At 45.9% G+C, this 18,232-nt stretch overlaps 1 protein-coding gene across 1 annotated transcript in view; it reads right to left on the reverse strand.

Annotated features, from left to right (window-relative positions):
• The window catches only part of podxl2 (podocalyxin-like 2), a 46,116-nt gene extending 28,182 nt beyond the window's left edge, over positions 1–17,934 (reverse strand). The window contains exons 1-2 of the mRNA XM_063216658.1: positions 17,898–17,934; positions 1,218–1,688 (exon numbers count right to left, since the gene is read on the reverse strand). Of these exons, the coding sequence (XP_063072728.1) occupies positions 1,218–1,688; positions 17,898–17,934 (508 nt within the window). The remainder of the gene's footprint in view (positions 1–1,217; positions 1,689–17,897) is intronic.
• Positions 17,935–18,232: the final 298 nt, after the last annotated feature.

An 18,232-nucleotide genomic window follows, 5' to 3' on the forward strand; every position in this document is an offset into this window, starting at 1 on the left:
ACAGGAGCATTGCCCCGTCAATCAACTGCTACCGTCGCTCTAATTGGTGCTCTGGCATTCCGCTGGTGTTCTTGGGATAAACTTTGTCTTGTCTGCCAGACAGGCAGCACGGTAGTGAGGCCAGTGAGGGAGTGAGTCTGGTCTGTCTGCCCGCCCGCCTGGTGAAGTAGGAATCAACAACTAGGAGGGCTGACTCATCCTCTCAGCTGTGTGTGTGTGTGTGTGTGTGTGTGTGTGTGTGTGTGTGTGTGTGTGTGTGTGTGTGTGTGTGTGTGTGTGTGTGTGTGTGTGTGTGTGTGTGTGTGTGTGTGTGTGTGTGTGTGCGCGTGTGTGTGTGTGTGTGTGTAGAGCTCGCGACTATGCAAACAGAGTACAGTGCCAAAAAAAATGAGAGAGAGAGAGAGAGAGAGAGAGAGAGAGAGAGAGAGAGAGAGAGAGAGAGAGAGAGAGAGAGAGAGAGAGAGAGAGACAGACAGAGAGACAGAGAGACAGAGAGACAGAGAGACAGAGAGAGTGTGGATATGTAGATGTGTGTGTATTTATGTTTTGCATGTAAGGTATGTCATGGTCCCTGTCTTTAATTGAAGAGGGTTTGAGTATCTCCTTAAGGTCCTCCATCCACACTGCTTATGTAGAGATGAGACGAGCACAGAGAAAACTAAACTACTCTACAACAACAACAAAACAGGCACACCACACACTAAGACTGCATCGCACCTCCACCTGTGTGTGAGTACTTGGGTATGTATTTCTGCATATTTGTGTGTGTTTGTTTCTGTGTGGGTGTGTGTGCGCACACCTAACAACCATTGTGGGGTGCCAGATGTCCCCACTAATGTAGTAACATGGGGAAATTGGTACTTTGTGCAACTTTGTGAAATCTGGCAGTGTTTTTCTTGGTAGTTTTTGTTGTTACTTGTGAAAGTAAAAGTGTAAAACATTTCCTCACTGACAGGTTAAGGCTAGGGATTGTTTTGGTGTGGGCACAGTTTAGCATTATTTAGCTATTGTTGTGGTAATGTGGGTGTCTGCGTGTACGTGTGTATGAGTACAGTTCACGCTTCTGTGTGTGTGCACACTTGTGTGTGTCTGTGTATGTGTGTGTATATGTCTGTATGTGCGCGTATGTGTGTGTGTGTATATGTATGTGCACGCGTGTTTGTGAGTGTGTGTGTAAATGTGTGTGTACTGTACTGTGTGTGTGTGTGCATCCCCACCTAGCAGTGTGTCCTCTGAGGTGTCCATGTCGGTGCCGTTGCCCCCCTGGTGCTCCTGGACGTCCCAGTGCCGTGGCAGCTGAGGGGGCGGCTGTGGCTGTGGCGGCCTGTTCTCCCCGCTGTCCCAGTGCCGCGGCGACGGCGGCGGAGGCGGAGGAGGCGGCTTGTTCTCCTCGCTGTCCTCGCTGTAGAAGCCCGAAGACTCCTGGGAGCTGTCCAGGAAGCCGGGGACGTTCTGGGGGTCCCTGTCCCTCACGTAGGTGTCCCTGCCCCTCTGCCGCTCCTGCTCCAGGTACCGCTGCTCTGCCGTGAGCAGCTCGGCCGGGTCCTCAGGGGTCAAGAAGGAGGAGGAGGAGGAGGAGGAGGGTCGGTAGGGGTGGTGCTCTGAGTGGGAGAGGTCCGGGTACAGATGCTGCTCCAGGTCGAGGTCCCTCAAGCTGCCTGCCTGCACCAGCAGCGACAACAGGGAGCCTGGGGATGGAGGGAGGGAGGGAGAATGAGAGAGGGGGGAAGAGGAGGGAGGGGGGAGAGATGGAGAGGTGGGTGGGTGGGGGTGAGAGAGAGGGGAAGAGGGGAAGTAGGAGGGAGAGAGGGGAGAGAGGGCAGAGAGGGAGAGAGAACAGACAGTGAGTGATCAAGATACACAATGAAGAGGACTTGAAAAGAAGGGAGAGAGAGTGAGAGTGACAGAAGAAAGAGGAGGAAGAAAGAAGGGAATGCAAATACCAGTGATAGAAAGAAGAGAATGTGAATGCCAGTGATAAAGAGGCAGAGGAAAGGGGGGCAAAAGAACGAGAGAGAGAGAGAGAGAGAGAGAGAGAGAGAGAGAGAGAGAGAGAGAGAGAGAGAGAGAAAGAGAGAGAGAGAGAGAAAATGACAAACAGAGAGAGTGAGATGGGAGAAGACTCCGAGATGGATAGGACAGAAGAGATGGAGCAGACAGACAGGCGGAATATTGAACTGCAGTGCAGAGATGCACCATGGGGGACGACACGCGCACCTGCATGATGCTGAAATACTAATGAGACCGCTAGGCAGGACATCCCTTCCACGCAGCATCACACTATGAGATCTTAACAGCTTGATTAATTAAACATGATTTAATAACCATTTTCTCTTCATTAAATTCATTCCGATAAAAGGGTTTCACTTTCAGTGCATTTCAGTGGGTGCTGTGAGAGACCTGTGTGATGCTGACAAAATAATGAGACTGGCAGGGTATCATTTCAATGGAACACCATGTCACTAGATCTTACAGTTTATACAATTAAAAGTAACTTAACGATCAATTTTCACTTCATGAAACTCAAACCAATGTAAGTAGACAACCTGTTATTTCATTTTACTGTTGTACTAGTTAGTTAAAGGGGAATAACTTTTTTGCATGTGGGACCTTATTTCTGGAGTAAAACACATCACTCTACACACCCATACCACTTTTTTTTGTATTTGGTGCACTTCCGGAGATATTGTGTCACACGTTATCCACTCAACGATAGCTGTCCAACAGCCAATATAGCCAGTACAACACAAGCGAACGTCATTCCAATCACACGTTGCATGCTAGACAGACAGATGGACAGTGGACATGAGTGTAAATCCATACCGGGATGTGTGTGTGTAGCTCACCCCAGCTAGAGCTAGGCAGGGAGACAGACTTGGACAGATGGGCAGAGGATAAGCACTTCATGCCATGCCAGTGCACTGTACCAGTCTAAAGACGTCTGGTCTAACGCTCCCGAGGACTGTACTGTACCCCCTCCATCCCACTCCCCCAAGACCCAAACCAAACCCAATGACCAAACCCCACCCTAAACAGGAGACACCTTCACTTCATTTTATCTTGTAGCCTCATATTTTGCGCACTTCCACCAGTGGAACACAATGGTGGTTGAAAAGACTTCACTACCATAGTACTACACCAGTACAACTTTCACATACCGTAGGGTCTTTAGTAATACATCACGACTTGGTCCTTGTCATTAACCGCATTTATGACAGGGTCTTACGGGTTCAAACCATCTTTTACTTCCTTATTATTGTATTCCTTTGTTTTTAGTGAAGCAAATTGAACTACTGTACCTTGGCTTTTAGTATGAAATGTGCTACATAAATACATAAATAAAACCTGCCTTTACTGCCTCTCCCATTTCCCATCTCTTGTCTCCATCTCAGCCAAGATGGCTGTGTAAGAACAGCTTAATTTCCCTCAGACCAAAGATCCCCAACACACACGCACACACACACACACACACGCACACACACACACACACACACACACACACACACACACACACACACACACACACACACACACACACACACACACACACACACACACACACACACACACACACACACCTCCCATGCATGCAGAAGGAGGTCTATCCAACATAATCTCAAAACTTCTCAAACAAACAAACACGCACACACACACACACACACACACACACACACACACACACACACACACACACACACACACACACACACACACACACACACACACACACACACACACACACACACACACACACTGCCGTCTGGCTGGCAGCTAATTTCTGTCGAGTCACTGGAGTTAGGGTCCCCGCCAAGCCAAGGGAGTTGGGGATGGGGGGTGGGGGGGGGGGGGGGGGGGCATCCTGCCACGCCATCTCCGGTAGCCATCATCCCGGCTAAAGCTAAGGGTGGTGGGCAGGGCTGGACTGGGGGAGAAATAGCGCCCGGGCACTTTTGGCTTAAAGGGGCCCCTCATAATAAGCAGTGCAGAACTGACTCACCACTGGGCCCTGCACCGTCGTGGGCCCCTATTTTCAGTAATGTAAAAAAGATTTTTTACATTTCTGAAAATAGGGGCCCACGGCAGTGCAGGGCCCACCGGGAAATGCCCGGTATGCCAGATGGCCAGCCCAGCCCTGGTGGTGGGTTGTGGGGTGGTGGCCTTTGCTCCCCTACAGCTTTTGATCCCCCCCTTTATCCCCAACCCACCAACTGACCCACCAACCCCCATGCTTCTTAATGGGGTGCCAATGAGAGCAGAAGGAGATTAAATGGCTGTTACACAACCACTGCTGGAGAGCCTATTAAACCAAACTGATGGGGGCACTGTCTGTGACTACAGATAGATAGATAGATAGATAGATAGATAGATAGATAGATAGATAGATAGATAGATAGATAGATAGATAGATAGATAGATAGATAGATAGATAGATAGATAGATAGATAGATAGATAGATAGAGTAGATAAGTACACTAAGAGGTAGTCTGCAATGTTAAGGTAAAAATATGGTGCATCTACTGGAAAGGTTAACTGACCATGTCATCGCTCCAAAGAGCTAACCAGACAGACGGACCGACCGACATATTGCGTCGCTCTGTGCAACTAAAAAAGTACACTTCATATGCAGCTGTTAACATGAATTGCTCCATTGTGGCATAATAAAGGGCATAGGTGCCTACTAACTTCCTTAATTGCTGTGTGCATAGTGACTGAACTTTGCATATTGTTAAGTTAAAGGGGCACAAGGTAGGATGACGTTGTTTGCGCAGTGCCCATGGCATGCCTGTCTCAAAATCTATACCGTAATGAAAAAAGCTGTTCAAATAAACTCACTGTGAGGATGTTTTTCATCGGGGAATGCGTAAGGCGATTTTACGTATGAAAAGTGTTTCTCATGACACTCGTTCGGACTGCTCTGTCAAAAAGTTGCATTCAGGGTTTTCTGACAGCGGACCATGGAAGTGGTCGTGAGATTCATCGGTCACTTACTAATGATTCGCATAACCATCGGCCGACAAGTGACAGTGATTAATTAAGCTTTTAATCCTACCTGGAGAACCTTTAAGCAGTTATAGAAAATAGGGTACAAAGTCTTTTTCTTTCCTTTCAAAGATACATAAATCTACAGTACACCTGCAAAGAACTACTGCCAACTATCTCTGGCTAAAGCTCCTCAAGCTCCTCTATTTCATCACCTTAAAAAAAGGGGTCAATAGCTTAATTTTTTTAAGCTTTATGACATCTGCGAGGACCCTCTGGTGGAAAACGATTGATTCCAAACACTCCAGATGCCTTTGATCGGTCTTATCTGCCTCACCATCCTAACACACAGCACACAGGGGGACATTTATTCTTTTTAGAGTCAGTGGATAGCGCATCGTACAGTTTAAAATATTGGTCTGTTTTTCCCCACACCACCAACACTTTCATATCAATCGCCACCTCTGATTGATAGAAGTCGAATCAGTTACAGAGTATGCCCCATGACTGTTTCCATTAAGATGTCACTGTCTCCATTGCAGGCACCAGGTAACCATCCTTCTAGACCAGGGCTGGGCAGTTATTTTGGCTCAGGGGCCACATTGAGTTTTCCATATTGACCAAAGGACAAACTGTCCCACACAACTTGTCGACATAACCTATTCACTATTTGATTGATGAATACAGCCTTGCTTAATGTCAATGCCCAAATATCTGTGTATTGGGTAGCCCTTTTAAAAATGTTGGGTGCGAGCATCATATTAGATTTAAAAGTTGCCTGTCTTGGAAAAGCTCTGCGAGCCAGATGAAATGGCTTAGTGGGATGCTCTTTGCCTTTGCCACTTTGACTCCCTGAATGTGCATCTAAACACAATGCAATAACATAATATACTATTTACAACCAGGCCTCTAAATTAGCACTGGCCAACCGGCCAAACACCGGGTGAAAATTAAGTTTGGCTGGTAGAAAATAAAACTTAGTTTTCACTTAAACCCATTGGTGAGTGTGTGTCTGGCTAGTAAGATGAACATCTACTAGCCATTTTGGCTGGTGATGAATAATTTAGAGCCCTGTTTACATCTTACAATGACAATGGCCTGTTTTGATAACTGTAAATATGAGGTCCTTAATATGAGCTCCCTCTGTTAACCAAAGAATGAATACAATGGAAATTCTTCCAAAGCAATCCACTGCCAGCCTTACAGTTTTTCTATTTACATAGACAATGTACAGTATGTCCGTAACCTGGGTAGGGAGAGGGTAAGGGTAGGGGAGTGGTGGTCTTTGCATCCCCGAGTTGTAGTGGCTCTAAAAATAGCCTGGATGGCAGGGTATGTTGACATGAGGACATCCCTCACCATTCTCTGTCTCTCTCCTCTCCTCTCGCTTTCTCTCCTCTCCACTCCTCTCATCTTCTATTCTATTATCACCCAGTCCCTGCCTCCAGAGGGGAGGAGGAAGCCGTTCTCTCCTGTCCTTTCCTATTCTCTCCTCCTCTCTACTTCTTTTCTCTTCTCTCCTCTCATCTTCTCTTCTCTATCTTATCCTTTCCTCCTCTCTCAGTAGCCCAAGCCTTTATGGTGGAGGAGGCAGCCCTTCTCTTCCCTTCTCTTCCCTTCCCTTCCCTTCTCTTCCCTTCTCTTCCCTTCCCCTCTCTTCTCTTCTCTTCTCTTCTCTTCTCTTCTCTTCTCTTCTCTTCTCTTCTCTTCTCTTCTCTTCTCTTCTCTTCTCTTCTCTTCTCTCAGTAGCCCCAGCCTTCAAGAGGGAGGAGGCAGACCTTCTCTTCTTTTCCTTTCTCTTCTCTTCTAGTCCTGTCAGCCAGACCTGTTTCGCCACGGCAACACACCCATGGTCAAGGAGAGCTGCTTGGTAATGCTGTGCTGACAGGCTGCTGAGGGCTACTGATATCAAGGGTAAGCTTCAGACAGACGACGAAAATCTTATTCTCTTTACTAAAAAGTTTTATACACCATGTTTGTGCAGGATATCACAGATGTATGGCCGTACTTTATCTGATCACTTTTACTGGACGTGCACCCAAAGGCAGCAACTACAACTCTCTTGAGTTTGAGTGTGCCCATGCTTGCAGCTTAAGCTTCGGACGGACACACAGACACTGCTGCTTTGACATCAAGGGTTAAGCTTCAGACAGACACACAGACATTACACTACACTTAGTTACAGTTTTTCTCGATTGCCTCCACACAAGTTCTGGTACTTCACACACAATTCTCGGAACATCTCACCCATTTCCCAACTCCCCTAACCAATGTCACTGAACACTAAACACAATTCCTTATTTACACTCACATTTCAGTTTTAAAACACACTCTTTTCAAACCACTACACACAATTTTCTGGATTACACACAATTTTCATGAAGAAAAACCCTGGTTGTCGCATTGAACACACTGCCATTCAAAATACTAAAATCAACTGCCACCCTATGTTCACTTCCTCATCAGATGGGCAAACTCTCTTCATACCGGTTTACAATCTGAAATCATCACCCCATAAGGATACACATTGCATGTGATATTGATGAAAACATGAGTGGATGCAGTGAGAAAACACATTTGTTTAGTTTTTGAACTCCAAAAGATGTTCACTTTCATGTGGTTACCCAATATTTTACACTACAGTTTTTCTCGATTGCTTACACACAATTTTCTGAATCAGTTCTCGAATTCTCAGAACTCTACACACAAATCTCCAAACCTCACACGCAACGGGCAGAACTCTTCACTTCCTCTGAAAAATGCACGTCTTGTCTCAAAACAATGTACTCTCTTCTAAAAACCTAATTTTGTTCTCAAATGACACACACAAGCAGTCATTTCAATACACTCTTATGTGAACCATTGAACACTAATAGTCACAAGGTAAAACTCTATACTCAACTTGACACACAGTAGAAACTTATTTTCTTCACTGTTCTACTCACTAAAGAGGGTATTTTTCTGTAGTAAAATACTGAAATATTGTTTTTAGACTCGGAGTACACAAATGTGTGGCAAAAAATATATTTTACATATTTTTCTGACATTTTTAAAAAATGTACTAATTTATTGTAAAATATTGGGTAACCACATGAAAGTGATCTTTTGGAGTTCAAAAACTAAACAAATGTGTTTTCTCACTGCATCCACTCATGTTTTCATCAATATCACATGCAATGTGTGTCCTTATGGGGTGATGATTTCAGATTGTAAACCGGTATGAAGAGAGTTTGCCCATCTGATGAGGAAGTGAACATAGGGTGGCAGTTGATTTTAGTATTTTGAATGGCAGTGTGTTCAATGCGACAACCAGGGTTTTTCTTCATGAAAATTGTGTGTAATCCAGAAAATTGTGTGTAGTGGTTTGAAAAGAGTGTGTTTTAAAACTGAAATGTGAGTGTAAATAAGGAATTGTGTTTAGTGTTCAGTGACATTGGTTAGGGGAGTTGGGAAATGGGTGAGATGTTCCGAGAATTGTGTGTGAAGTACCAGAACTTGTGTGGAGGCAATCGAGAAAAACTGTAAATTAGTACATTTTTAAAAAATGTCAGAAAAATATGTAAAATATATTTTTTGCCACACATTTGTGTACTCCGAGTCTAAAAACAATATTTCAGTATTTTACTACAGAAAAATACCCTCTTTAGTGAGTAGAACAGTGAAGAAAATAAGTTTCTACTGTGTGTCAAGTTGAGTATAGAGTTTTACCTTGTGCATATTAGTGTTCAATGGTTCACATAAGAGTGTATTGAAATGACTGCTTGTGTGTGTCATTTGAGAACAAAATGAGGTTTTTAGAAGAGAGTACATTGTTTTGAGACAAGACGTGCATTTTTCAGAGGAAGTGAAGAGTTCTGCCCGTTGCGTGTGAGGTTTGGAGATTTGTGTGTAGAGTTCTGAGAATTCGAGAACTGATTCAGAAAATTGTGTGTAAGCAATCGAGAAAAACTGTAATTCAAAGCCCCTTACAATTACGTAGGTAAATGTATTGGTTACAGTCGTTGGTGGGGTTAGGTGACTTGGTCAAGGGTATGGTGGGGTTAGTTGAATTGGTCAAGGGCACCTTATCCATGGATACATTTGTAGGAAGACCACACCACACACACAGACCATATTAACAAAACAAACAGAACTAATCAACTGTAAGCTTCGTGGTCGTGGGTGACGAAAGGGGGAATTGACAATTGGGGGGTAGTTTGGTTTTGGGGGGAAGAATAATGGGGATGGACATCAACAATCAAGCGTGAGTGAAGGGTAACTGGAAACGGGACTCACTAGTTTCATACGGTAATCAAACATTTCAAACAAGCGACTTAGGGTTAGGGTTAGGTTTAGGCTTAAGGTTAGGGCTAGGGTTAGGTTTAGGCTTAAGGTTAGGGACAACGTTGGGGGAAGGAAGAGATAACATGAAGCTGACACAATGACAGGGCTCCCCCGGAATGCATAATGCTTGGGGCACTTGCGCTCTCTCTCTCTCTCGCCCTTTCTCTCACCCACTCTCTCACTCTCGTAGCCTACGGTCGTCAGCGAGCGTTGCCCAACCACGAAAAACGAGGTGATCTCGTGACGGCAACACAAAGTTTACAGTTGATTTTTTCGCGAGACTGGGCTCCACACATTCACACACACACTTGTCAGGGTGGGATTCAATCCTGAAACCCTTTGATCCCGAGACCAGCTCCTTAACCAGACCGTTGGCCAACCGGTAGGGCACTCGCCTGCCATGCGGCTGACCCGGGTTCGATTCCAGGCCCGGGTCCTTTGCCGACCCCTTTCTGTCTCTCTCCCAATTCGCTTCCTGTCCACCTCTCACATTGTCCTATCAAATAAAGTTGAAAAAGACAAAACAAAAAGATCTGAAAAAAAGACCATGCCAGCCCAACAGACTGCACACAGACTGACAGACATTCAGACAGATGTTGGCATTTCTCCATCAAGGGTAAACTCTAGTCAGACACACACACAGAATGATGCTGTTGCTTAACCATCAAGGGTAAACTGTAGACACACAGACAAAATGACGGACAGACAGCCAAGCCATCAGCTAAAAGAGACACCACTGAAACACTAAACCAGGCTGCCTGTCAGTCAGTCTGTGTTTCTGTATGCACTCTGTCTGCACACACAAATACGCACCCTGCACAGACAAATACACATGCAGACACACAGTCTCTCTCTCTCTCTCTCTCTCTCTCTCTCTCTCTCTCTCTCTCTCTCTCTCTCTCTCTCTCTCTCTCTCTCACACACACACACACACACACACACACACACACACACACACACACACACACACACACACACACACACACACATACACACACACACACACATGCACATCCATCTCTTCACATTGACACCCTACAGAGCATCTGGGGGGTGGATGAAGATCCGTGTCTCAGATCATTCAGCACATCCATTAGCACCCCCAGTACAGCCTGTCTGTGCTGCTTCTCTCAACACCACCACCACCACCACTACCACCACCACCACCACCACCACCAGGGCCACTGACAGCTTTTTCCGGGCCCAGGACAAAGTCATCTGAAAGGGCCCCAATGAAGACCCAATTTTGGGGCCCCTTTCTCCTTGGGCCCAGGACAACAGACCCCCTTTGCCACCCCCCCCCCCCCGTTGGCTTCCCTGACCACCACCACTACTCTGTCATGGACTTAAGACCCACTGCCACCATCTCACAAAGACCACCCGCCCACACAATCCATCAGAGGGCCGGTAGCCTATTCAATAACGTGTCCAATAAGCATGCTATTAAAAATGCTAATGCTAATGAAAACAAACATTATTTATAACCTTGCGGTAAGTAGAATGGCGTGCAAGATAGTAGCAAAGCAACATGTCATGTGTCGAATTTTGTTTCATTAATCTGGTGCCATGATGCAGAATCTGACTCAGGGGACTTTAGAAGCACAGAGACTTTCTGAGCAAAGACAAACTCCCTATGAGAGAGAGAGAGAGAGAGAGAGAGAGAGAGAGAGAGAGAGAGAGAGAGAGAGAGAGAGAGAGAGAGAGAGAGAGAGAGAGAGAGAGAGAGAGAGAGCTTGTCCATTTTTATTTTCATAGCCAGTGATTTCTAAATCCCTCTGCTTGGGCCTCCAGTGCTGCTGACACCTGCTGTCTCCTGTGCCTACCTGCCACTCCACATTACCTGGCTTTGCATGCCTGTATCGGCTGATGGCTGATGAGGACATAGTTTAAGGCTGACAAGGGAACAGAGGATCCCGGGGCTGTTAGGCTACACTGCCACAGGCCCTTGGGGGAGCCGCGAGTTTAAGCATAATGGCTCCTAGATGGTAAGATACCGTACTGTACTGTATTTTAAGTAAGTTGTGCGTTGTGGCACAGAGTGTTGGTGAACCTCTATTTATTTGGATGCCTCCAGGGTGTAGAACAGCCATTACCAGGTGGCAGACAGGTACCCATGTAGTGTGTTAGTAAAATGCTCATTGATGCCTTGAAGGGATACAGCAGCCACTGAGCAAACAGCCGGGCCTTCAGCTGGCGCAACATCCGCACACCTCCGGTCATATCTTAGACACTGAGCAGGATATCATGCTCAGACACAAAGCCTGCAAATGTGAACCCCCAAAAGTTAACACAATGCAGATTTCACTGGTCTTTTGACCAGAGTGAGGTTTTGGAGGCAAGGGTAGCAGTATCTATATGGTGGTAATGTAGAAAGTGCTATATCACTATAATGATGTCCAAGGGGGATACTAATGGTGTATTCTTTTGAAACTCGGTTGTCGGAAACCCCGACCTCCACGTTGGGAAAGTGCAATAGAATGGGTACTCAAGTCGGTGCTCTGAAACACAAACTCGGAGCAGCTCGGTGTACTCCGAGTTTGTTTAACATTGGTGATTTCAGACATGTGTGTTGTTGAAATAGAACACATTTACAACGGTTGTCAGGAGAACAAACTCGGGTCTACGAACAGCCGAGTTTCAAAAGAATGAGCCATAACTGAGCTACTAGCTGTGAGCTCTCCACTGCTGCAGTATCAACCTATTGGTGCAGGCCTGTGTCTGAGTCACACAGTAGCCATGGATTTAAAAAGGAGTATGATTGCCAATAGATCGGTCCCTCAAATTGATACTCAACAACAACTTTGGCAACCTCCCTTGTGGCACCTCAACTTTACTCTGAGCAGGGGCGTAAAGTATACCCCCGCAGCCCCCGCGAGGCAGGGGGTCCCATACGAGGTGGCGGGGGGTCACATGGGCCCTTGATTTGAAGAAACGGGCCCCCTCCAAATGATATTAGGCCCTCTTTTTTTGTTCGGGGGCCCATTCTTGACGACTTGCAGGGGGGTTTGAAGTACTTGCGCCACACCAGTGACACTGTGATCTAGCCAGAGACTGTTCATAGCATGCTGTCTATTTACCAGGTTGGCTTTCAGCTTGCTTGGTGGCATGTCTTCAGCTCAGTGAGGAGTTTAGAGAACAGAGAAGGTCAATGCAAGGCCAATCAGTGCAGTTGACAACCCACATTACATAAGCAGAGACGATTACTCAGGTTTTAAGCACACAACACTAAAAACCTTTGTTGGGTTCACCTTTTGACTCTTCCACACAGATCAGGGTCAAAGCCTGTGCCAGAACATTGCCAAATCAACTCTAGAGAACATAGCCAAAACTGCAGCAAAATAAACAAAGCAGCAGCAAATCCACCACAGATGATTTTGCATTTCTTTGCCAGGATCTGGTATGTTCTTGGTCAAAGTTGGTTAAGGGGTCAGTGCTGTGTGTATTAGTGCAGGACAAATGGGTGATGGTTGTTTGTTTCTTGGGTTTTGTCTGGATAAGCTGCATTGGGTTTTGAAGCTTCTGGGAATTGTAGATTTGGGTTTTTGCACCACGTTTCATCACTCATCTCCATACTGTTGCTTATGAACACAACAGCAGGCCAATAATACAACAGTTTTCAACTGGATTAAACAACATTAAACACCTCCAAAATTAGACAACCATTACTGTGTGTGTGCGTGTGTGTACGTGTCTGCACACACACAACAGAGATACACTAAGCTCATTCTTTCATCCAAATCACGATGATAGGTCTTATACAGTAGGTGTACCAAATTGCACAACTTGCGTGAAATCAATATTACATCCTGTGCTTGCACTAAAAACAAATTCTAGCAGCATATCCCCCAATAATGAATACGAAACAGACTTCGAAACACCACAATGGGTACTCTCGAAAACAATTCACAGCGACGGTGCTCTGAATCCACCCAACCAGGTAATCCACCCCTCTGAAAAGACAGAAAGTTCCTTATCATCAAAGACTCAGCCTGACTGCTTCTGCTCCAGTGCCATGCATGAGAAGACTCAGAGCAGCCAGCCACACAAAATGTCTCCCTCCCTGTGTTTTGATCTGAGCTGACAGACTCGTCTGTGTCCTTCATGAAAAAGCCGAAAGCATGTTAAAGATATTCCCCATTGGCTCTGTCGTGACGGTAACGGTAGGGCACTCGTCTGCTACACGGCTGACTTGGGTTCGAATCCAACCCGGGCCCTTTGCCGACCCTTCCCCGTCTCTCTCTCCCAATTCGCTTCCTGTCAACGTCTTCACTTCACTTCACTGTAAAGGCCATAAAAGCCCACCCCCCACCCCACACAAAATACATGTATATATAAAAAAAACATATTGCCCATTATGCGGAGAGGATGTGTAGTAGCTGTCAGAACAGACAATGCTGTGTATTTTGTTCAGAATTTGACAGTGCAAAGCTAAATAAAAACAAATTAATAAATAAGAGTAAATAAACAAGGAAACAAGAGGTGAATAGAGTTCACATGACTCAGTGATCGAACCTGACACACAGTGTTTACACAGTGCCGGCTTAGCGTCCCAGTGATTTTCTCAAGATAACAAATAACAGGTTGCTTTGCACCACGGCAACACCTCAGTATACTGCAAGCAGTTTGTCTTGAATCACTGGACATCATTACCTGTAACATACACATCAACCCTCACATACTGTGCACACACAAACACAAGCACCCACCCACACACGCACGCACACACACGCACAAACTCACGCACACGCACACACACAGAGCTTTCTTATGGATCCAATGAATCTTTTTTCCTTTTGTCGGTTTCTCTCTCCATCTTTCCCCAGCCCTGTGTGTCCGCCCCTGTTTAAAATTGATCTGTGCTCTGGGAGCAAGCACACGTGCGCACACACACACACACACACACACGCACACACACACACACACACATACACACACACACACACACACACACACACACACACACACACACACACACACACACACACACGCACACACACACATAGGGCTGTGCAATATATCGTATTTATATCGTGATATCAATATTCATCATATATCGTGATATCAATATCAAAATTCATATTTCGTGATGTTTTGTCATTCTACATTTGCAACGCTACGGTGCAGTATGGCAGGCAAGGGATTAAGCAAAACGCAGGGGTGGTACATCAGAACTAGCTCTATGTCGAGAAAAATTGACGCCTCTCGAGTCTCGCGCTCTCCTCAAGTCTACATTCACACAGACTTACTAGACATTATGCTACTAGAAAGCACTAGAAACTAGAAAGCCATTATGCGTGCTACTCCACCACGATAATAGTGGCGGGGGTTGGGAATTTCGTATATATCGCTTAAAATATCGTGATATCAATATTTGCAGAAAATATCGTGATATTGATTTTTTCCAATATCGAGCAGCCCTAACACACACACACACACACACACGTTCCAGACAGCTCTGGCCATGGAGGACGGCTGATTAATGGGCATTCTGCCTGAGCTGAATAAAGTTGTGCAGCGCTGCCTGCAAGACAAGTTTATGTCGTCTCATAATGTGCACTGTTCCACCATTGGAACACTGAAAAGACTTCACTGCCAACACACTACACTACTACGACACTACTAAGAGTCGCCTGATTATCACTGACTTTCAAATCTCTTCGAGACTTGGTCTGACCTAGACCATAACCATTATCCTTCCCGAAATGGTATGGTGGACCCGCCAAGGGGTTTGCTAAAAGTTGATTGGTTCTTGACGAAGTGGGTGGAGTTCCCAATTTTTCCGGAGATCAGAAACATTATTTACTCTTGGCCTAACTAGAAGCAGCGCTGAAGGTGTTGCCTCACTAGGAGGGCTTGACCTGGCTAACATATTGCAACTTGGTCATTGCCATTATGATAACAGCAAATTCATTACAGGGGCCATGTCTCAAGAGTCTCATTTGCAACACTCAGACACAAAAATAAAACAACTGTAATTATAGCATAATAACAACCATTGAACAGAGAACCGTAAATGAGCAAATGACTATGACTATTATAAACTTTGTGGCAAATTGTGTTTTTGTGATGAAATGCATTAGAAATGCACTATTATAGACTCTTACGATATGGACCCTGTTACAAATCTGCTGTTACCAGAACAGACATGACCTTTCACAATTGTTTTAAGTCATAGCCTGATGTTATTACTAAAAACTGTGTAATATAGGCTTTGGTTGTGGCTCTAAACTGTTACACCGGTTTGATTCCCGCCCGAGATCCACGTCCTCCCCCACCTCTCTTCCAGCCATTTCCTGTCATCGCTTCACTATTATCAAATAAGAGGCATAAAATAATACTGATTTAAAAAATGTTGTGTGTAGTACTATGGTAGTTTAGCCTTTTCAATGACTAGCACAGCATCCCACTGGTGGAACGGTTAAGAGGCTGAGTGAAGCAGCAGTACTGGGGAGTGTGAGGGGCTGGAGGACGCTGCCTGCCAGGTGCTGGGTGGGGGTCGGGGGCTTTGAGCAGGCGACACTGTGCATGGTAAATTTTGCTGTGTAAATTTAACACTTGAAAGTGGGACCAAGTAGACTCTACAGAGGAGAGTTGGATTTCACTCTCTACGTGTAGAATTAACACTGCAGAAGAGTGTACTTTGTGAATTTCCGCACAGTCTGTCTCTGCTGCAGGGACACAGGGAGGTGTGTGTGTGTGTGTGTGTGTGTGTGTGTGTGTGTGTGTGTGTGTGTGTGTGTGTGTGTGTGTGTGTGTGTGTGTGTGCGTGTGTGTGTGTGTGTGTGTGTGTGTGTGTGTGCGCACACATGTGAGAGAGAGAGAGAGAGAGAGAGAGAGAGAGAGAGAGAGAGAGAGAGAGAGAGAGAGAGAGAGAGAGAGAGAGAGAGAGAGATCAGATTTACAGTGGCTGGCTGGTACTGCTGATCTGCAGTAGCAGACAGCGCACGTGAGACTCGGTGTGCCATGGAGAGAGCGACAGGACGTGCCTCGTTTGGTTATCTACGGACTAAACACTGACAGCGGCGCCTGACACGCCATTGGCATCCGTGTACTGCCGGAGTCAGGCTCACCCTCAGCCTGAGAGATATAATAGCCTACACACAATGTCCTCCTTAGTTGTTCGTGTCTGTTGTGAAATTGTTTCAAATTTAAGGATGGGTGTTCTGGTGTCTTTCTCCCTCTCTCTCTCTTAGTAAGCTGGCCCCAGGCCAAAGGGATGAGAGGGGAGACGCGGACCCGCAAGTGCCAACACCAAATCCTCATCTACCATATCGAATCGTACAGGCTAATCCTAGCTTTCGGCTCTGGCAGCAAAGCCCATTTAGGTCTGGCAGACATACACAGACAGAAAACAATTTCCCTACTCTCGGCAATTCGGAGACTCAAAAAGAGTAGATTGGAAGGCGTATCAAATTGCTACCTATCGTTAAGCTGCGATTGGTGCAGGGGTACGGACGGTGCTACTACACAAGCTACGGCTCGGCCCCCCGAGGGTCGGCACTCATCCTCAGACAACACAAGGAGTTTGCTACTGCATAGGTTGGATGCCAGCCTCCAGTAGCCCCCCGCCACCGCAGGACTTCGGTGAGCAGAGCAACATCTTCTCGTGGACTGGGCGGGCTCTGCGCAATTGCAGATGTAGGTCAGCAGAAAATAAAACAATGCCCAGACAGAAGCTGGCATGGCAACCGAACCGGTCTGTGATGCAGTCCAGATAACAGCACTCAGACTCAATTCACAACGTTTTCATTTCCACTTATGGGCAAACAAGATGTATAAGGCCTTTGATCCAAAAGTTAGGCAATTGGGCAATTGAGATTGTCCAATAGCCTATTGATGCACTGCGCTGTGTAACACCGGTGTGTGCAAAGCACTTCACACTTTCATTTAAGAGATATAGGCCTACAGGGAACCATCACAACAAATGAGGAGCACGACAGCCCGTTTTGCAAGGTCTTCTGTTCCAAGCCCTGCGCAAGTTTTTAACTTGGGCAAGACAAGTTAGTGTCATCATTTCACATAATCAGAATGGCATTACGCTGCGATACACTGCCAGGCTGTGCGGTTGGCTCAGGGAGGAGAATGACTGAAAACCTGCATCCTGTCCCTGTAGATGTCTACCTCGTACAATTGCACCTGACAGTGGCCGCCATAAATATGTCACAGCACACATGGTGCACACGACTCGCTGACAGGCCCTGTCAAACAGCGGGAAATGGAATAGGCCTTGACTGCGCTACAATATAAACATCGCCACCGCCGGTCAGTGGGACAACGACCAGCGCATGCGGAACATTTGAGAACCTCTTGAAAAAGCGCATGATGGGTAATGTGGGTCTCACTAAAAAGAGAGCGTAGCCTTTTTTTACGCAACACACCAAATAGCATACATTTGCAGCTTGATACAACGAACCACACAGAGATCAAAGGCTATAGTCTAGACTGAAAAGCAAACAGTGAATTCAGCACCATGGAAAGGCATCACTATATGCCAGCAGCATCCAACGTAAATGAATGAGTCAGTCAGCAATTATAGCACTTATACATCCATAAAAAGATAGCCTACACAGAAGAATTAATAAACAGCTACTTACCTATCAATAGTTTGAAGGTGGCGTGAGCACCGGGCATGTTGGCAAAGGTTTGTATTTTGAAACTTGTTATGAATTACTGACAAATTTGGAGTAATGTAAAGCGCCCGTTCGTGACTGCAACTGATACAGTGCGAGATGTCCTAGACCGAAAGAAACTCATATCTGGCACGTTCGCGCCTGTATATGGGGTTCGTACAGCTCAGAGAACAAGCCGTTGTGCGTAATGAATGGCGGTCCCTTTTGGCAGAGAGCTCCCGCTCTGCATCTCACTCAAGCAAGCCCCGAGTCCATGACCTTAATAAGAATGTCAGCGTGACGATGCCAAGCGCATGAAA

The sequence above is a fragment of the Engraulis encrasicolus genome, chromosome 14, assembly GCF_034702125.1.
Source record: "Engraulis encrasicolus isolate BLACKSEA-1 chromosome 14, IST_EnEncr_1.0, whole genome shotgun sequence".
NCBI lineage: Eukaryota > Metazoa > Chordata > Actinopteri > Clupeiformes > Engraulidae > Engraulis > Engraulis encrasicolus.